Source organism: Cyclopterus lumpus, chromosome 7, assembly GCF_009769545.1.
Source record: "Cyclopterus lumpus isolate fCycLum1 chromosome 7, fCycLum1.pri, whole genome shotgun sequence".
In the NCBI taxonomy this organism is placed as follows: domain Eukaryota; kingdom Metazoa; phylum Chordata; class Actinopteri; order Perciformes; family Cyclopteridae; genus Cyclopterus; species Cyclopterus lumpus.
In genome coordinates, this window is record NC_046972.1 from 21,592,689 (window position 1) to 21,613,684 (window position 20,996).

General features: G+C 45.3%; 2 protein-coding genes across 2 annotated transcripts; both read left to right on the forward strand.

The window, feature by feature from the left end:
- The first annotated feature begins 6,888 nt into the window (after positions 1 to 6,888).
- Positions 6,889 to 12,420, forward strand: spo11 (SPO11 initiator of meiotic double stranded breaks). Its single transcript, XM_034537986.1, has 13 exons — positions 6,889 to 7,001; positions 7,457 to 7,570; positions 8,392 to 8,480; positions 8,870 to 8,936; positions 9,043 to 9,151; positions 9,584 to 9,670; positions 9,842 to 9,878; positions 10,025 to 10,134; positions 10,224 to 10,323; positions 10,765 to 10,802; positions 11,201 to 11,277; positions 11,687 to 11,798; positions 12,301 to 12,420. Exons 1-13 carry the CDS (start codon positions 6,889 to 6,891, stop codon positions 12,418 to 12,420), a joined length of 1,173 nt encoding a protein of 390 aa, XP_034393877.1.
- A 2,832-nt stretch (positions 12,421 to 15,252) lies between these two features.
- Positions 15,253 to 20,234, forward strand: LOC117733952 (5-aminolevulinate synthase, nonspecific, mitochondrial-like). Its single transcript, XM_034537921.1, has 11 exons — positions 15,253 to 15,308; positions 15,492 to 15,697; positions 15,773 to 15,949; positions 16,078 to 16,173; positions 16,257 to 16,476; positions 18,071 to 18,255; positions 18,374 to 18,553; positions 18,822 to 18,986; positions 19,063 to 19,331; positions 19,436 to 19,598; positions 19,962 to 20,234. The coding sequence occupies exons 1-11, from the start codon at positions 15,253 to 15,255 to the stop codon at positions 20,120 to 20,122; spliced, it is 1,878 nt and encodes a 625-aa protein (XP_034393812.1). The 3' UTR covers positions 20,123 to 20,234.
- The last annotated feature ends 762 nt before the right edge of the window (positions 20,235 to 20,996 follow it).

Here is a 20,996-nt window from a genome sequence, read left to right on the forward strand (position 1 = left end):
AGTGTGTGTGAGAGTGAGAGAGAGAGAGAGGGAGAGTGTGTGTGTGTGTGTTGTGGTTTCTAATGGGGATAGCACGAAGTTGGCCTTTGTTACCAGTTGGCTCGTGGCTGTGCAAATACAAAAAAAGGGTTAGTATCACGACGCTTCGGTTTATGATGAAGCACATTTCGTCATTCCTTTCTCACAAACTCACCAGCGCCTGCGTGTGTTTGTGTGGCTTCAATAACGAAAGATGTCCCAGACACCTTTCAGTGCTGATATGGAAAACAACAGCCTTCATCACGAGGGAGTTCATTGTGTGCCTGTGTGGCTGAATACTTGAATACAGCAATGCAAGTTGCGGATCGCATGTGCCCTCATGCGATCCGCAGGTGCACTTCTCTGAATGCCTCGGCTCACAGTGGAAAAAAGCCGGTCATCTTTTGATGTCAAGAGAGAGGCAGCATTGCAGCCTTCGTCGCGGCCATTTCATGCTGCATTTTTTTTTTGTGCAGATATCCAAGCTTCCTATCCCCACTTGCTGGAGCAGGAAGTTTGTGACAAAAGGCGGGCGGTGCACAGACAGCAGAGAGAGAGAGAGCGAGCAAGGGTGCAGATGTTTGGCAGCTGCTCCATCCCTCCATCTGCCCCATCCTGGCCCCCAGCACCTCTTAAACACCACACTTTTAATGGAACGCCCCCTGACCCCGTTGGGCGCTCGGCTCTGTCGCCGACACGGGCTGAAGGGTTTCACATGCACTGCTTTATCGAGACAGACCTCCTAAAAGATTTGTTTTCACTGCGCAGAGAGTGGAGTTTTAAAGGCTCTAGTAGTTGAGATGTTTTAGGGCCATACGGCTTGCCAGGTGATTTTTTACGACAGTAAAATTAGACTTCAATGGCACAGCGAGAGAGGCTTGCCAGACGACTTAAGCTGTGATTGCAAACAGAGGAAGGGAAAGGAGGCAGAGCGTGTCTTGGGGTCTTCTACACTTAGCCCACCTTCCTGCCCATTTTAATGTGGCGGTTTCTTGTCTTCAAAGGCCTCGCACTCCTCTCTCTCTTTTTCTTTTTTTTTTACCCCAATGACAATCCGACATGGCTTAAAGCCTGAAAGCTTACACAGCCTGCCACGTCTCGTTCTGTATATCTAATCCTCTATTTGCTTTTAAATGGCCTTTCAGTAGTAGCCTGTAACATATAAACATTTCTATCCGGTGCCTCAGATAGAATCAGCTAATGGCCGCAGGTGTTTACATTACAGCAGTTTCCAACGGAGGACTTGAAAAGGCCCTGGCTTTCAGTTACAACTATACATCTTCCCCTCTTTCTCTCTCTAACTCCCATTGTTTTACACTCGTTCTCTTGCTCTCTCGCCCTTGCTGTAAGGTTGAACCCCCCCCCCCCCGTCACACACACACACACACACACACTGGTGCTCCTGCAACAACTACAAACCCCTTGGCTCAGTTTGTGCCCAGAGAGGGGCTGACGATCCTGGGGCAGAATAATAGGAACAGACCCCCCTTTGTTTGGGCCCTCCATGGGCCTGATGACAGTCACCGTAAACAGTGGGTACAGGCGGAGGAGACCAGGCTGGGTGAGCTGCACCGAGGGGCCTTCGACAAGGAAAGCTAAAGCAGAAAAATCTGAACAAATGGCGTTTTGAAAAACTTTAGTCGCCGACACACATATGGAAAGAAAATAATAACAAGCAGCCGAAAAAAGAATGGACAAGTATTTCACACTGAAATCTGAGATACAGACAACCACTGAGATATTTAGACGTGCAGCGATTACACACTGTCAAGACGATTAAGTACTCAAATAAAAAACGCGATAAAACACGATAAAAAGCAAAACGAAGAGAGTGGACACATTTCTGCTCGCGGAGCCAGTCGAGTAAATCACTCGAGAGCAGAACTGTGATGAATCGGACAGCTGTGCAACCACGACTGTGAAGTTTTACTATAAGGGCTTACAAAAAGGTGAACTCCATAGATCTTTGCGTGTCATATTTACGATCGGTTGCTTCTTCCTGTTCCTTTTTTTTTAATCTCAAATGTTTCTCAAATTTGACATTTTGCCTGGAGGAACTTTTTTTTTAAGTGCACACATACACTCTTCCCACAATGATCTGAGACAATCTGCACACACACACGCACACGCACATGCACACGCACTTCCCGACAGGTCGGAGCACGATACTAAGCTCCACAGGAGACCACACAGCCGAGCATGAAACGCCCTCTTTCAACCCCCCCCCCCCCCTGACAAGAGCACAAGATGATACTTTTTCAATCTCCGCATTAAAATCTCTTTTCTCTAAGAGTCGGTGCCTTTTTTCTTCTTCTTCCCTCCATCTGCCTGCTTATCTCTATTTAGGAGCTCAAAGCACGCGGTCAGAGGTCAGATTAATATTTATTTCGTGTGTTGCCTCAGAGAGCAGCAGGCAGCAGTCCTTTGAAGGCCTGTGTACGCAGTGGGGGGGGGGGGGGGGATGGAGGTTCGGGTGGAAGATACTGTAAAAACTTTTTTTTCAGGGTAAACTGACCCTCAAATGAAGCAGTGTGGGGTCGGGGTGCAAAGGATAAGAGAGGATGGAAGCACATTTTTTCCTCCCCCCCCACCTACACCACCCTGTCTGCCTGTCCTGTCCGCCCCTTGTCTACATTTTTGGTGCAACCCCACTGTGTGCACCGCACAAACCAGCGGCCTGTTAAAACAGCCAAACCAGGTGGAGCTGAGCTTTTTTTTTTTTTTTTTTTGCAAATGTCCCCCCTTCTGGTGTCTCACACTTCCAGAGGCCTCATGAGCACATATGAGACCCAGCTGTAAGGCCGGCAGAAGAAAGGAGAGAGGGGGTGGGAATATGAAACAGCTTCAAAATAGTGCACTTTGCGAATCCCCATTTAGGCTTGGAGTTTTGAAAGCATTTTTTCTCACAATGTGGATCCATTATTGAGTAATTGAATCCAAGTGCTCTCCCCTTATCAAATCTATTTAGTTTTTGCCTTTATTTGAGATATGCATCACTTCATTTTCAAGAACTAAGAACGCAAGATCTGCCAGATAGATTTATTTTAGCTTTATGGCTGTTTGCTCCTAGTGCTGATAAAACAAATAAGAGGAAATAGATTAGGGGAAAGAAAGAAAAATGCAATAAGTTATATGTTAAGACTCTCAGCTATAACTAAGATTCAGAACCAAATACAAATTGGAACCGGCAAATGCAACCAAATCCCTATTTTATCCTCAATTTCTGCATTATTATGTCAAAGAGAGTCCACACGGCATGCAGCGCCGGCGCATGTCAAAAAAAGACAAGCGGATATTTTTCTACTGAGGAACACACAGTTCTCTTATTTTAAATGTGGCACCTTGTAATCCTCCCCGCCATCACTCAGTATCTACTTCCGCCTGTATCCGGTACGTCCCGTCACACCTGCGCCTGTCTGCGGTCGGATAGGGGCGCGATGGAGGAACACCAGAGAAGCTCGGATCTGATTCATAGCGCTCAGCGGTCCAGCCGGACCCATCGGTTATACTCGGTGTGACTGACAGGCAGAGATACCGTTTTAGCTAAGCCTACCAAAATGCCTGGCTTAGTAAAGCTTATCCATCTAGCAGGATGTTATCACTCAGGGCGCTCTGTCACTTGTGTCATCGCCACAGAGTCCAGGCTTGACACTGAGCCGGTCTCATGCTTATCAGCATCCATTACTGAGGTGTGAGGGCCTGATAAAGGTCTACGCAGGTCCACGCGGCTCAAGGTAGAGGTCCCATTTAGATGGCTGTCGCTGTCAGAGAGGGGGCCTTGCCCCTTTGACTCTTGCTCTCGCCACTCTGTATAGGGCCGTGCTGGTCTGTCAATCAGGGGAGGACCCCGGGTGATCAGTCAGCTCCTCTTTAGTGGATGCAGGTCTGAGGAGCCATTAGAGAGGAGACGGAATAGCCAGACTAGCCCAGGCCAAGAGCTGATGAGAAACAGAGGAGCAGGACAGCCCGAGGTAGAAAGTGGACAGGGGGATGGGGGGGGCAGAGGAGCAGGAGGTGGATGTGCTGAACTATGTGGATTGTGAAGGGAGGGCAGCTCTGTTTTCTATTTGTGAGGATTAGGTTGACAGATCTGTATTTAGTTTCTTTGGGCCTCTAGCTGCAGCTAATCCCCCTCACCTGCAGCGGGTGCCCCCACTCTCTTTCCTCTGACCCTGTGCAGCCCCCCTGCGCCCCCTCCTCCCCCCATGCTTCCCCCCTCCTGCCCAGCACAAACACTCGTCCCGAGACAAGCACATGACTCGTTGCACTCTGTCTCCTCAGGTTAGGGCCTCACACTCGACACAAATCTCTCCCGGGCCAAAGGAACCGCATGGGGTCTCAGGCTTTCTGGAACAGAAGAAAAAAAGGACCCCCACAACCTGTGGACTTCCACATGTTATGATTTTTTTTTTCAGCCTGGGTGAGGGGTTGTCCCTCATCACTTAGAGATAGCAATTACTCAGAAATTAAGAGCCATTACTACGGAAGCAGCTTGTCAAAGCCACTCAGGGGAAAGGGGAACCTTTGGTAAAGCTGCACATTAGGAAATATTCAGGGTCAGGTCGGGGGCACAGACCTCTTCTCTTTAGATCCTGGCTCCCGCACACTCTGACCAGGCCTTCACACTGTGAAAGAAAGACCGCGGTGCCTCCGCAAACACACACAGCATGCCCGCCGGCAGTTCTTGAAGGTGGAGACTCCGGAAAATCAAACAGTTTTAGAAACTAAGAACATTTCTCGGTCTCAACGATAGATTGACATGACAGCACAATGCAACAAAGAGATCTGAACAGGTTTTGAACAGGTTGGCGATGAAGCAACATTTCCTCAAGGCGCCGTATTCATGTAATGCCAGATTTATGTTTGGAGCTTAAACCCTCTGTCATTAGTCAATTACTGTCTGAGAGAGTGAAATTTAACGGCTACAGAATGAGCAACGCGTACAACGTCTAGCGGACGCAGAATGACTCTTTACACACAATCACCATCAAAAAATAGATCTAAATATTGCTTCCACATGGCTGACGGATACAATATTTTGTTTCTCTGAGACTCTAATCACTGTCAATTAAGCCCCCAAACCACACACACACACACACACACACAAACAGAAACACACACACCTTTGGACAAGTAGCAGCAAGCTCTTAAGGGTCTCCGTATTAAGTGATAGGGTGCTAATGGGGATTTTTCTTAACACTACCAGCAATAGGTCGACACCAATGAGGTACTAACCGGCCCACACACACACACGTGTCCTCTCATTAATGGACGAAGGTTGCACATATGCACTGACCGGGTTGAGGAGGAAGACTGGCGTCTGCTTGCGGTCCTTTTCCAGGCTGCTTGCGATCCTTTTCCAGGCTGCTTGCGGTCCTTTCCAGGCTGCTTGCAATCCTTTCCAGGCTGCTTGCGATCCTTTCCAGGCTGCTTGCGGTCCTTTCCAGGCTGCTTGCAATCCTTTCCAGGCTGCTTGCGATCCTTTCCAGGCTGCTTGCGATCCTTTTCCAGGCTGCTTGCGATCCTTTTCCAGGCTGCTTGCGATCCTTTCCAGGCTGCTAGCGGTCCTTTCCAGGCTGCTTGCGGTCCTTTTCCAGGCTGCTTGCGATCCTTTCCAGGCTGCTTGCGGTCCTTTCCAGGCTGCTACGTGCCTGTGACGACATCAGTCGACCTACAACCTGAACACACGCAACACACGTAAAGAAAAACAACAAGCAAACTGGTTTAATTTAGAAGTGGCAGCATTCTGTCATATACTGCCGCGTAGTATACAATGAATTGTATTTTTTTAAACTACCAGATGGTGTAAGTGGTGTGTATATATAAGCCCTGTACTTTGAGCCTTTCATGGAAGAAGTACTCGGATCCCTTCAGGTCCAGACTGGCCTGAAGGGCAGGTGAAAAAGAGAACGAGAGAAAAAGAGAGAAGGTGGAGCGGCGAGCACAATGCAAGGAGAAAAGCCCTAAAGGAAAGTGCAGCTGCACATTTACAGATATGTTTGAGGGGGAAAAAACATTACAAATGCTTAATATCACAACTACACTCCTTGAGCTAATTCTATGTCTTAAAGAAATGGCATCAACACTTCATTTTGCTATGAAAGTGTGCGTGCGTGGCAATAAAATGTTTCTAAACAAGGATCTGTGTAATCTTCTCTGCCAGGTGGAAGGACCTGCAGTTACTCGGCTTCATGAGGAAGAGTACAAGTGCAGTCAGAGCTCTGAGGTAATACCAGGTGCAGAAGAAAAAACACTTCAAAAGAGAAAATATTTATTCCTGGAGCCTAAATTGCGGAGGAACCATTGAAACTGAAGACACAAAAAGTCAAACTTTTAACTTTTTCTTTTATGTTTTTTTTTTAAAGCTGTTTTTGGTGTTTACAAATACAACTAAAAGACATGTTGGTGATATAACCAGTAAACAGCTAACTAAATATAACTAAACGGTTATATTGTGGTCTATTATTTAAGTAATAACCAAATGCAAAAATATATATATATAATAAATATTCAAGTAAAGTATGAGTACATTAAAACGGTAGATAAATACAGTACTTAAGCATTAATGTCACTTTCACCACTTAAATAAATGACTTAAATACTAAATAAGCTACATATATGCATGTCATGTTGTGAATATCGTCTTACCATGTAAAATACGTGAAGTTGTCATATTTTTGTTGAGATTCAATAGCTTTTTCGTGTCCAAAACCATTAAAACAACGTGAATCTTTCCAGCAGGCAAACCAACTAATCAGTCAGCTGCGCGTGCGCAAGTCTCGCGAGATTTCCACAATATTCTTACGCGGATGAATCAATACGAATATAATTTCTTTACGTTCACTCGGCTCGTCTTAAACGTAAATAAATATGGCATCCCGTGTATCAGAGCTGTTTTCAGAAGTTGATAAGCTTCGTACTGAACTGCTGAACAATGTCGAACTGATGACAGATTGCCTGCGTGTTGAAGAAGAAGTCAGCAGGTAACGTTAAGTTCCGGTTGTTAGCTAACGCGACGTTACAACTGACTGAGCTAACGTTAGCTAACTCGTTAGCGGTACATCCGGGTTCCCCAGCAAGCTAACCGTAGTGTAACAAGTTTCCATAATGACGGGTCAAAAGTTCGGTTTTCTGTTTACTGGTTAAAACACAGGAACACGTATTTTTAGTTGTATGTGTAAAATAAGGGTTTCAATGATTCCTCCATAATTAAGATTATAATAATAATAATGTTTGAATAATTAGTTTCCCACCAAACTATATTTAGTTTTCAAAGTAAAAAAAAAAGATTTAAAATAATCACAGGCGGTTTCTCAGATTTTCCAGAAAATGAATAAATACAGTATATTATCAAATATATATATATATATATATATATATTGGTTTTTTTGCCAGCCCATCTTTTGAAGCCTTGTATAATTTTTTTTTTAAATTCCAGCAGGGACATTTTGACCCGCATTGAAAACGTAATCCTCGGAATAGTGACGAGTCTTTCCAGAGACGAGGCCCCCGTCCTGGCACTGCCCAACAGATCCAGCTGGGCCAACATCAGGTAACTATTTAAACAAGCTGCCGCATGATAAAATAAAAATAAATGTTTTATTCGCCCCGAAGACTTCACATCTGCCTAATAAGCCTTCTGACCTTTTTTTTTTTTTTTTAAAGGGTAATCGCATGCGGTCATGTGGTGTAAAGAAATAAACAAACATTTTACCTGTAGGGGTTTTTTTAATTTTTTTATTTGGGAAGGTCAGGCCACACAAGATGATCCGATCGCTGTTTAATACACACTTCAGCTCTGTGTAAGGGAAGTGTTGTAAGCAGACTGCACTGGCAAGCAGGCGGTATAACCCCCCCCCCCCCCCCCACCAAATTAAACTTTGGATCAGAGAGATTGAAGTTGAAATAACTTCCTGCTGCTTTTAAAAGATGACAGCATGATAAGGGAGTGAAAAGCTCCGGCCTACACAAACACAACATTTACAAAGGGCTTTAATGCGAACTAGGCCGCGGAGACCTGATGCTCAGAACAAAGCGGACTGTCTGGTCTTGTTTGGATCAAACCTTCGCCGCAGCTTAAAGCACATTCTCAGCCCTTTTTCTTTTTCTTTTTTTTTTTAAATGCGCGGAAATCCCAGAGGTTTCCACGGAGGACTCGGTACGGCGAGGTACAGGGGGGGGGAGGCCTTCCCACAGGTAGCCCTCGGGGGGGACTTTAGATGGCTCACAGGTGGGGGAGCTGGTTTTCAAAAGCTCTAAAAGTAAATGTGGCATACACAATTTTGTGTATAGGTCTTTGATGTTTTTTTTTTCTTCCCCCCCTTTCACTCCACGCACGTTTCTTTCTTTTTCTGTCGTTACTTCCCACTTGAGCTTCGACAGTGCCGTCGGGCTTCAAATGAACCCGGGATGCTCCGTCACCACCGTTCGGAGCGACTGTCCGTCGTCCGTCACTAAATTTGGTGAGAAGCCATACGCACACATCTCTTGTCGTTATGGTTCCCCCCTCTCCTTCAGTTTTTTTTTTTTTTTTTTTGACAACCGACATTCCTTTTTAGTCAAACCGGCTTTACATTTGTACGGTGCTTCACGTGGCTTTCATTTCTTTCTTTTTTTTTCATTGCGAACACATTCCCCAAACCGCACCAACGGCAGTAAAAGTCCGACTTCGTTTTAGGTGACAAATTGGCAGAGACAGTAAATGTTGAAAGAGGCTTTTAGGGATCGGTTCACCACGTGGACATCTTAATCAAGAACAGAATATGTCCTTTTTTTGTTTTAAAGATGTGATAAGTGAATAATAAGTGTTTATTTTTCCATTGATTTTTGTTTTGTTTCTCTGTTTTTGAAGCGCAAATTCTCAAGATCTTCCTGGTCATCTACAAACTTGTGCAGAGCAACTCGTTTGCAACGAAAAGGTTTATAGGTTTATTTTGTGATTTAGAAATGTGTGTTCTGTGCATGCGTTTTATTTTTTATATATATACATCCTGAATTTAAAGATTACCATTTTTGTTTCCACAGAGACATCTATTACAACAACACACAGCTGTTTGGCTCTCAGAAGGCTGTTGATAGCATCGTGGATGATATTTCCTGCATGCTAAAGGTTACACGCAGATCACTACATGTGGTAAGCGTGTGTGCGTGTGTGTGTGTGTGTGTGTGTGTGTGTGTGTGTGTGCGTGTTCTCTGTAATGTGAGAGACGGTGCGCCGTGTAAATGCATGGAAGAAGAAAAAAAAAAACAAATATGAAAAACCCCCACTCACGCACACGCCTCAGACATTAAGACTGTGTAGCAAAAATTCCTTTGGATATGCTTCGTTTTTTATTAGTTCAAGTACCGCAGATGAAATCTGTTTAACGCTGTTTTTTTTTGTTGTTTTTTTTAAAGCACTTTCTTCTGCTTCATATCTTGGGAAACACCTGTGGAGGAGGGGAACAAAATGTCCCTTTGATCAAACAGAGATTGAATTGAAGAGGGCAGTGTTAATAAGAGCATGCTTTAACGTATGTGTGTGTGTGTGTGTGTGTGTGTGTGTGTGAAACTTTTATGTCACCAGTTGGCCACGTCAAAGGGATTAATATCAGGTGCCCTGTGTTATTTGGAGGAGGACGGCACAAGGATTGACTGCCGCTCCAGCTCGGCTGTAAGTTCCACATCCAGAGCATGAAAACGGTCTTTTGCGTTACGACGCTGTGAAAACCGCAGCGCCACAGGGCGCCTCCTGTTTCCTGCCAATGCTATAAACGATAAAAACGAGCCGCGTGACAGAAACGAACGAGTCAAACCCATTTTCATTGCTACGTTTGGTTTTCAGGCCGTTGCAGTTTCATCAAACATTCGTGGGATTAGAAGTATCCTTTCACCGTGTGTGTGTGTGTGTGTGTACCTCCTGAGTGTCATATATATATATATATATATGTATTTAGAGTATGTTTCTGTGTGACAAGGACGCTGCATAGCTGTGTGCTCTGGGCTGCTTTTCCTTCATCGTTTGCAGATATTGTGTCGGCTGCTAAATTTGTCATGATAGTTGAGAAGGACGCGACGTTTCAGAGACTACTGGACGACGACTTCTGCACCAAGATGTCCCCTTGCATCATCATCACAGTGCGTTTCCTTTTCTTTCTTTTCTTTTTTTTTTTTTTTAATGTATAAAATGAATAAAGGCCATTATTCACCATGTTTGTGTGGATCAGGGTAAAGGCGTGCCAGACGTGAACAGCAGGCTGATGGTGAGAAAGCTTTGGGACGCGCTGCACGTCCCCGTCTTCGCTCTGGTGGACGCCGACCCTCACGGTACTCGTCTCCGTCTCGAGCGCAAAAAAAACGGTTTCACCTCTCGCACATACCGTGCATATTTCCCCCTCCCCCCCCCCCCCCCCGTGCGTTTAACAACACTTGGGACTGCACTTTCATCTTCGCACGCGCACACACACACAGGGAGGCAAAAAAACGTCCCGCCAGGCCAGCTGATGTTAGCACCTGTCCGCTACGTCATTGGTGCCTCGTCCGACTGTTATTTCCGTTGGCGTGCTCTCGTCCTGGCAGGACGGCTCACTTTCCATCAGTCTCCATACCTCTAACGCTTTCCCCATGGCATGGCGAGACACATATGTAATGCTTCACTTTGTTCTAAGCTCTGTTACACATTTTGGAGGATAATTGCTCTGGTATGCTGGTGATTGCAGCGTGTCCCGTGTCTCTCTCTCTCTCTCTCTCTCTCTCTGATTTTCCCAGGGATTGAGATCATGTGCATCTACAAGTACGGATCAGTGGTGAGTCTGCTGCCACGCCACTTATTCCTATACTGTATATTATCCAATGCGGTCTGTTTAGTGTCTCACTGTTAGCAATGTGTAATTATGCCCCTCTTTTAAGTTTTTAAGTAAGAAAAAAAAAAAAAAGGTCCAATCATCCATCCCAGAATATTTAAACTGACATCGTAGGGAGTGAAAACGTTGACTGACTGTGTGGCAATGTCTTTGTTGCTGTTTTAATCCTCCTTGTGTTCATTAAGTTCATCGTTAACATGTGTTGGGCATAACCACACGGTAGGTACAGTGCTGATTAGTGTGTTTATTTAAGATGCATTATGTGTGTGAGCATTTTCTGTGTGTGTGTGTGTGTGTGTGTGTGTGTGTGTGTGTGTGCGCGCGCGGCGCGTGTTCCACAGTCCATGTCGTTTGAGGCCCGCAGTCTGACTGTCCCCAGCGTTATGTGGCTCGGCCTCCTCCCCACTGACCTCAAGAGGTTTGGACTTCGCTTTCGCTACTTCCTACTTCCTCCTCCCGCCTCTAATTGGGATTATATTCTGGGGACATTTGGATTGTTTGTTTTGGTTTCTGTTGCCGTCGCGCTCATTTTTTTTCCTCTCCTTTTCCTCTCGGAATTGCATCCGAGAGCATATCGAGTTTTAAGTATACGTCGCCTTAAACAAATTTAGGCCAAAATGGGCTTTTTTGACATACATTTAATTATAGCCTGCACTTCTTTCCCCCCACTCCCTAAACATACACATAATAACTCAAAAGCGAGAATGGGAGGAAATGGACTGAAAAGGACAATTGAACCCGGCCCGCTGACATTTTCACGACATCAATTTGGTTATTATGTGTCGTAAAAAAAAAAAAAAAATTCAAACCGACATCTCATTCTTTAGGCTGCGGGTTCCCGAGGATTCCCTGATCCCCCTCACCAGGAGAGACGAGAGCAAACTCTGCAGCCTCCTCAAAAGGCCGTACGTCACCGGCAAACCCGACTGGCAGAGAGAGGTGAGAGGAAACCGCTTCAGAATCGACTGAGAGCGATGACGGGGAAGTCCCTCACGTCTGAATAAGTTCAATCTGACCAAAAACGTTGACTTTTTTTTCCTATTCTTTCGTCATCCTAAAACGCACAAATAATTCTCAATTGGATGTTTTGAGCGTGAACCTCTACCACGTGATTCTGAATTCTCAATCATAGTTTTTCCACACAACCTTCCCCCTTCCACACACACACACACACACACTAGTGTGAAACACGTTTTTTCAAAAGGAAACTTAAAGTGTTCCTTCTCGGAGGTTTACAACGGTTGTGACGGCGTGACACACGGCGCAGGAATGCGCCTGAAGAGGACTCTCGGGGCCCCGCTGGTACAGACGATGCGGAGACCGTTGGAGATAAACACCTGATGATGATGATGATGATGATGATGATGATGATGATGATTTATGCGCGGCCTCCTCCCTTCACGCTCCCTTAAATATAACCGCCCGTTTTCTCTCGCCCTAGATGGAGCTGATGCAGCAGAGCAAAGTCAAGGCTGAAATACAGTCCCTCGCAGCCATAGCGCCAGATTTCCTCACCAGCATCTACCTGCCCAACAAGCTGCGGTACGGGGGCTGGGTATGAGCGCTCTGCCGCCCCTTAGTGGCATCGCAAGTGAACTGCTACCTGGTCATATGGATTTAAAAAGATGAAGTTGGTTTGTAGTGTTTGCTCTATTTTATTTATTTTATTTTTGTTTAGATATGATTGACTTGTTTTATAATTGTGATTGACGGTTGTCGCATCCTATCATTAAAAAACCCCGTCACACACTTCCCTTCGACAAGTCGATTCTTGTCCCCGTTTATGTTCCCAGGAGGTTTTTTTTGGCACCGCTGTTGCAAACACTCCCAAAACGCACGCACACACACACACACACACACTACGTGGATCGGTTTCAATCATGGATTTAATTATTGTACAATTGTTTCAGCATTGTGTTGCGTGATTTATATCGCTGTGCGTGTCGGTGCGAGGATGACGTGGTTTAGAGGAGAAGGATGATTTAATGGTTTTGGGAATTGGGATTGACTCAGGCGAGTTGTTTCATTATTAGTGCATAACATTGAAAAAAGCTCCCGCTACTGTTCTTGCCATTAAATCTGTCCTCCAGCATGTGGAGGCAGTCTTCATTTTATATATAATTAGTTTTTCCTCTTAACACATTTTACTTTACCTATAACAGTATAAATATCCACACAGGGCTAGATCACAATGATTAGTGATATTCTTTTGCATATCATTCACTAAATTCTTGGAAGCTTATAACGTTTCTTTTTCATACTCAACACTTGAAATGATGACGGCGTTTGCAGATGATAAGGTAAGAACCAAATGTAAAGCACGCTTTTTAGATTTTTAAGATCAGAGTTTTATTTGAATAAATAAAGGAGACTCGTAGGTTGAGTAAGAAGTCGAAATGTCACTATTGCAAGTACATTTTACCTAAATAAAAGATTGCTGCCTAATAGCCCTAAACTATTGCCCACTCAGAACTGAATATCTGGTGCATAGCTGCCAGCATGTGGCTCCAGAAAGAGGTTATTCTGAGGCCTAAGACCTTCTTCGAACACACTTTGTAAATTAATTAAAGGTCAAAGCCGTATTTAGATAAACTCAATATGCCAGCCACCATGAAAACAATAACACAGAAAACTTCCTTACAAGAGAGAAGAGTAAAACAAATCTTATGAAATCGACTGTTACAAGCCGTACTTTTTTTGTAAAAATTTGTTAAGAATTGTTTTGTCTGCTGTCGATAACAATTAGGGGCCGGTGTGTTTAAGAGCCATTTTGCTTGTTTTGTTTTTTCGGACCTCCCACCACTAGGGGGCGTAAGGCCGCTGTCAATTGGGACAGAGGCCAATACAATCGGGAGGGTCACGAGGGCCAGGTGTTGCACACCGCTTTGGACCGTATGGCAATGTGGTAATTTAGGATAATGAATGTTTTTGATTTCTTTTATTTGATGGTTATGACAACGAATGTGGTTTCATTCTTTTTTTGTGTACAAAACCTGAACATTGCATTGTTTAAACGCACACGTCCTAAACTAAGCTAACAGCAAACGTAGTGGCCTTTAAAAAAAAAAAATGTATAGGCAACAAGGTCATATGTTATTAATGCTGTTGAGCTAACTAATCTATGCATGTTTGTTTGTTTTTACTAGTCTAAGCTAGTAGCTAGTAACTATAGCAGTTAAATAATAAATTTATAGTCAAATGTTTGACACTTTAATGTACTAAAGGGAAGTACCTAGGTGGAAATATAAATACCATGGAAATAAATGTCACATAACTGTACTTGACTGAGTAGCTGTAACAGTGGGCAAATATTCACCATTGTTATTTAAAGAGGTGAGCAACACTGATAATATTGAAAAAGGGAAGTTTTAAATCAGACAAAACATTTGACATTTAAAAAAAGAAAGAAGAAAAAACTCGTTTAAAAGTAGTTCATGTGTCCGGTTCAATGGACGTAGAGTGCTTCCTGTTTCTAATGGACGATCTTTGGCAGCATTACGTGACGGCCGGTGGGCGTGGCTCCTCGCTTGTGCAACAGACCGCTGCAATACGTCACCGCAGTGACCGAAGTGTTATAATATCTGCAGAGTTTCCTCAACGTAAAAGAAGATTCTCGTCTTTGGGGGAAAAACTGCCCGAGGAGCTGCATTTAAATAATAAAGAATAAACCAGGTGGGTTATTATAAGAACTGCGCGAGGGAGGTTTACAAGCCGTGAGGTCCAGTCTGATGTCCAGCGGCCTGAAGATGGTAACTGGTTGGTCATCAATAAGCTGATAAGCTTTTATTGATCGAAACTGATAAAAAAAAAAAGAAGAAAAATCATTTAATTCCTCAATCTTTGTTGAAGTTTTTGCTCCAAAAGCCTCTGTATTGCACTTTTTTAAATATATATTTTTTCACTTGTGATACATTATATTATTTTATATTATATATCTTTGGCAAGGCCAGTTTTTTACATTCCGTTTTGATTCATCAGATTGTAGATGCTGCGATAATTTATAAATATAAGACTTGTTGTTGCAGTAAATTGTAAAAAAAAAAAAAATCTATCTTGAACTTTAGATCAGTTGCCCTTTCAGTGGTTATTTTTAAAAAAAAAGGTCATTTTCCTCCCATTTCTAGAAACAAAGTATTTATGAATTGGTAACACATTTTTCTTTGGAGATCCAGCCTCATGTTTTTGACACATACAGGATGGCGGGGGCTCAGTCTGGTCCAGTTCACGGGCGTCTCCTTCGTTGCCAGACGGGGTCCTCGAGAGGCCTTCCCTTTTCCACTTGTCAAGGACAGCTGACTACAGAGCGCAGAGCATGAAAGCACAGTCTCCTGGGCTTTAAATATAGCAGCGCTTTCCCACGTCTCACTGCTCATAGATTAGTGGGGAATCGGTCATGTTTCTCAAGACATTTTTCATCCGTTACGTCAGGGTGCACTGGGACGTGTTCAGGTAAAAGAAATTATAATATTAACTGCGTGGGAGGACTTTTTGTTGTTGTTTTTTGCCTGAATAGTTGAGGAGGATATTTAAATCACACTACCTGTCTCTTTTTTTTTTTTTTTAAATGTATGTCAGCATACTGTATGTAATGCTTCTCCCTTTTTTCTTTTCTTTCTTCTCCCTCTCCTTCAGGTCAGGAGGATCTCCCATGGACGCGATGATCCGCCGGTGCCCTTTCCTCACCGTCGTGCCCGGTGTGGTCCTGCAGCTGGCCGGGAAGTCCTCGCTGCTGAGCTATGCCCAGAAGTGCCCCGTGATGATGGACCTGGCCTCCAGGCCTCTGGCCAGAGCTCTGTCCTCTTCGGCTTCTGCGTCCAGAGGCACTCCAACAACCGACGGTCAGTTGTGAGGCGACCCCCCCTTGAGGCATTCTTGATTGACAGGTTGTAATAATGTGTTCCTGTCTCCTGTAGATCAAAAGCATGAAGACCAGTTTCCCCCGGGTCATGTTACGCCACCTGCTGGCCAGGCCGCCGCCTCCAGATGCCCGTTCCTGGCTGCAGAAATGGAGCAGAACAACAACCGGGTGGTGAGAGAGGCCAGCATGGAGCTGCAGGAGGACGTCCAGGAAATGCACTCTGTGCGCACAGGTGAGCCACCTGTGATTGGATACTCATAGAGGTTGTGAAAAGGCCTAGTGACATGTCATGCTCATGGGAAATGACTGTCACGCATGGATTTGGAGGTCATTGATATTGTGCATCTTCCTTTTTAACAGGGATGAAAGACGTGGATCCAATCGAGGCCCACGCGGGGGCACCGAAAGGCCTTCTTAGACCCGTGTCTCACCTGCTGAAGGACAATCTGCCTGAGGGTAAGAAAGAAAAACTTCTTCATAATGCACAATTGTTTTCTTCGTAGTCAAATAGATTTAATTGCACACTCCCTTCCCTTCAGTCGTCGCCTTCCAGTACGACAAGTACTTTGAGAAGAGGATTGAGAGCAAGAAGGCGGATCACACGTACAGGGTCTTCAAGACGGTGAACCGGCGCGCCTCCTCGTTCCCCATGGCCGACGACTACTCGGAGTCTCTCCGCTCGAAGCGAGACGTGTCCGTGTGGTGCAGCAACGACTACCTCGGCATGAGCCGTCACCCCAGAGTCACCCAGACCATCATGTGAGTGGGCTCCCCGATCCGGGGTCACGTGATCACACCGATTTTAACCGGGAAATCCTACGAGGATGGTGACGAGTGCAGATTTAAGGCCTGAGGATGGTGACGAGTGCAGATTTAAGGCCTGAGGATGTGACGAGTGCAGATTTAAGGCCTTGAGGATGGTGACGAGTGCAGATTTAAGGCCTTGAGGATGGTGACGAGTGCAGATTTAGAGCCCGAGGATGGTAACGAGTGCAGATTTAGAGCCTGAGGATGGTGACGAGTGCAGATTTAGAGCCCGAGGATGGTGACGAGTGCAGATTGAAGGCCTTGAGGATGGTGACTAGTGCAGATTTAAGGCCTGAGGATGTGACTAGTGCAGATTTAAGGCCTTGAGGATGGTGACGAGTGCAGATTTAGAGCCTGAGGATGGTGACGAGTGCAGGTTTAAGGCCTTGAGGATGTGACGAGTGCAGATTTAAGGCCTTGAGGATGTGACGAGTGCAGGTTTAAGGCCTTGAGGATGGTGACGAGTGCAGATTTAAGGCCCGAGGATGTGACGAGTGCAGATTTAGAGCCTGAGGATGTGACAAGTGCAGATTTAAAGCCTGAGGATGGTGACGAGTGCAGATTTAAGGCCTTGAGGATGTGACGAGTGCTGATTTAAAGCCTGAGGATGTGACGAGTGCAGATTTAAGGCCTTGAGGATGGTGACGAGTGCAGATTTAAGGCCTTGAGGATGTGACGAGTGCAGATTGAAGGCCTTGAGGATGGTGACTAGTGCAGATTTAAGGCCTTGAGGATGTGACGAGTGCAGATTTAAAGCCTGAGGATGTGACGAGTGCAGATTTAAGGCCTGAGGATGTGACGAGTGCAGATTTAAGGCCTTGAGGATGGTGACGAGTGCAGATTTAAGGCCTTGAGGATGTGACGAGTGCAGATTTAAAGCCTGAGGATGGTGACGAGTGCAGATTTAAAGCCTGAGGATGTGACGAGTGCAGATTGAAGGCCTGAGGATGTGACGAGTGCAGATTTAAGGCCTTGAGGATGGTGACGAGTGCAGATTTAAGGCCTTGAGGATGTGACGAGTGCAGATTTAAAGCCTGAGGATGGTGACGAGTGCAGATTTAAGGCCTTGAGGATGTGACGAGTGCAGATTGAAGGCCTTGAGGATGTGACGAGTGCAGATTTAAAGCCTGAGGATGTGACAAGTGCAGATTTAAGGCCTGAGGATGTGACGAGTGCCGATTTAAGGCCTTGAGGATGGTGACGAGTGCAGATTTAAGGCCTTGAGGATGTGACGAGTGCAGATTTAAAGCCTGAGGATGGTGACGAGTGCAGATTTAAAGCCTGAGGATGTGACGAGTGCAGATTTAAGGCCTTGAGGATGGTGACTAGTGCAGATTTAAGGCCTTGAGGATGTGACGAGTGCAGATTTAGAGTCTGAGGATGGTGACGAGTGCAGATTTAAGGCCTTGAGGATGTGACGAGTGCAGATTTAAAGCCTGAGGATGTGACGAGTGCAGATTTAAGGCCTTGAGGAATGTGACGAGTGCAGATTTTTTTTATTTAAAAAACTCAACATGAGAAAACCTCTTTGTTGCTTTTCTTCAAGGGAGACTTTGCGAAAGCACGGCGCCGGTGCTGGAGGCACACGGAACATTTCAGGGACGAGCAAATTCCACGTGGAACTTGAGCACGAGCTCGCGGACCTGCACGACAAGGACGCCGCGCTGCTCTTCACTTCCTGCTTTGTAGCCAACGACTCCACGTTGTTCACTCTGGCGAAGATACTGCCAGGTACATTAAACCGAGCTTGGGGAAATATTACAACGAGTTCCATGCCTTTTGCTATGATGCAATTTCTTTATTTGATTACATACATATTACCCTCCTCTCATTTCATTTACTCCTCTAGATTGTGAAATCTACTCTGACGCCGGCAACCACGCCTCGATGATCCAGGGAATAAGAAACAGCGGGGTCAAGAAGTTTGTCTTCCGTCACAATGACGTCGACCACCTGCACGAGCTGCTCGAGAAGTCGGACCCCTCCACTCCAAAGATCGTTGCCTTTGAGACGGTGCATTCAATGGACGGTGAGTACGCAGCCTTCCGCGCAAGTGGCAGTTCAATGGGACCTTTTAAAAAGATTTAGTTTATTCCTCATTTATGTTAAAGTGTTTCGAAAAAGTGTGTTAACGTTACCGTCGTATGCAAAACCTCCAAAATCTGAGTAATATTTCTCAAAATTTTGAATAAATCGCACACCTGCGTTTGATATGACGAGATCAAACGAGTGTCTGTACTTTTTTTTTTTTTTTTTTTTGCTAAGTGGTCTTAAATAGTCTGAGGTGTCTTCTACAGGCGCCGTGTGCCCACTGGAGGAGATGTGCGACATCGCCCACGAGTTCGGCGCCATTACCTTCGTGGACGAGGTTCACGCCGTGGGTTTGTACGGGCCCAGAGGAGGAGGGATCGGGGACCGAGACCGAGTCATGCACAAGATGGACATCATCTCTGGAACCCTCGGTATGTAGAACCAACAAGCAGCTTCCTCGCCCCCCCGGTCGCATACCGTCTGACTCGTTATGGCTTTCGCTTCCAGGCAAGGCGTTCGGCTGCGTGGGCGGCTACATCGCCAGCACCGCCGCCCTGGTGGACACCGTGCGCTCCTACGCCGCCGGCTTCATCTTCACCACCTCCCTGCCCCCCATGCTGCTGGCAGGGGCGAAGGAGTCCATCAAGGTCCTGAAAAGTGAGGAGGGCCGAGTGCTCAGGAGGACGCACCAGAGGAGCGTCAAGCTCCTCCGACAGATGCTGATGGACTCGGGCCTTCCGGTGGTCCACTGCCCGAGCCACATCATACCTGTCCGGGTAATGGAGAAAAATGGATCATTTATCCAATTAGTGCTGATGCAGGAATTCAAGTCCTGTTTTAATAGTGAATAATACTGTGAATATGACATGTGCTTTGTCAGGTGGCGGATGCAGAGAAGAACACTGAGATCTGCGACATCATGATGTCTCGTTACAACATCTACGTCCAGGCCATCAACTACCCCACCGTGGCGAAAGGGGAGGAGCTGCTGCGCATCGCGCCCACGCCGCACCACACGCCCCAGATGATGTTCTTCTTTGTTGGTATGCCCACCATGAATCAGAAAAAATGAACCCACGCCGTTTTGTGTAGTCGTAGGTGCATTTAAATTGCGCGGCGAATGCAAAATTCTCTTTCGGGAGAAGAACAAAATGTCGTTAATATACTCAGGAATTAACCAAGTTTGTAGCAAAGATGCTGAAATGCATACAGTTGCAGTCTCTGGCACGGTTAAAGGAAAAGGTGTTGGTGAATATCGCAACTCTGTAGCCGAGTAGCTACTTGTAGGTTATAAACGGGCTTAGAAACCCTTTTTGTGTGTACCTATAATGTGTACCTATACATCCATAATGTACGGCAAAGATTGTTGCACCCTCAGCTGTTTGCTCTCTGCTCCGTCTTCGCAGACCGGCTGGTGAAGACGTGGAAGGAGGTGGGGATGGAGCTGAGGCCGCGCTCCTCGGCCGAGTGCGACTTGTGCCGGCAGCCTCTCCACTTGGAGCTGATGAGCGAGAGGGAGAGGTCCTACTTCACAGGCCTCAGTCACGTTATATCAGCGGTGGCCTGAACACCGGCGAGCCTCGCCTCACCCAGTATTCAAGCTGTATTTATTGTAATCACGTTAACTGCGTCGTAAAATGTCCTGTGGCACCAAATAAATGTGTGGGGTAAGTGTTGATTGACGTGTGTGTGTGTTCACTTTTGAATATATAGTGATAATGACTGCAAAAAGGCCAAACTTTTATGAATACATATATTTGTACATTGGTTTGTCCCATGTGTAATTTACATATTGTAAATTAATTCCTCTATTAAAATCGCAAATGCACAGCGTTTGAACTCACTGACTCTTATTGGTTGTTAAAGTGTCAGAGAAGGGGGGGTAGTAGTAGTAGTAGTAGTAAATAATGACCCCAGAGTATTACTATGTGGTTGTTTTACTGATTTGCTACTCAAAGTTCTAATCTGAAAATGTTATGCTAGAATAAGATTCAAGTATAACATATTTGGCATATACCACATAGTATAACATATCACACTGGCTCCAAACCAGTGCACATGCATATCTTAAATCACTAATATGGTGCCTTGCATACAGTTTTCTCATTTAACATTCATCTGGACGCCCAGAATATGTTTGCTGCACACACACATGTAGGGATGCAGCTGTACTGATATTTGGATATCAGACGGATGCTGACTCGCATAGTTTGGTTACCTGTGACGACGAGGACGCCCTCTTCAATTACATTCTGTTTGTACATTATATACTGGAAGTTTGGACCACTTTGTTGCTGCATTAAAAAGCAAAGTTTACACTTGAATTATCCTGTTTAGTTTTGAAGATATTATTTCAATAATGAATATAGATTCAGTGGTTTTATCCCCCTGTATTTGTTATACATATTATTTCTTTTACGTTTTAGGAAAGCAATGTTCAC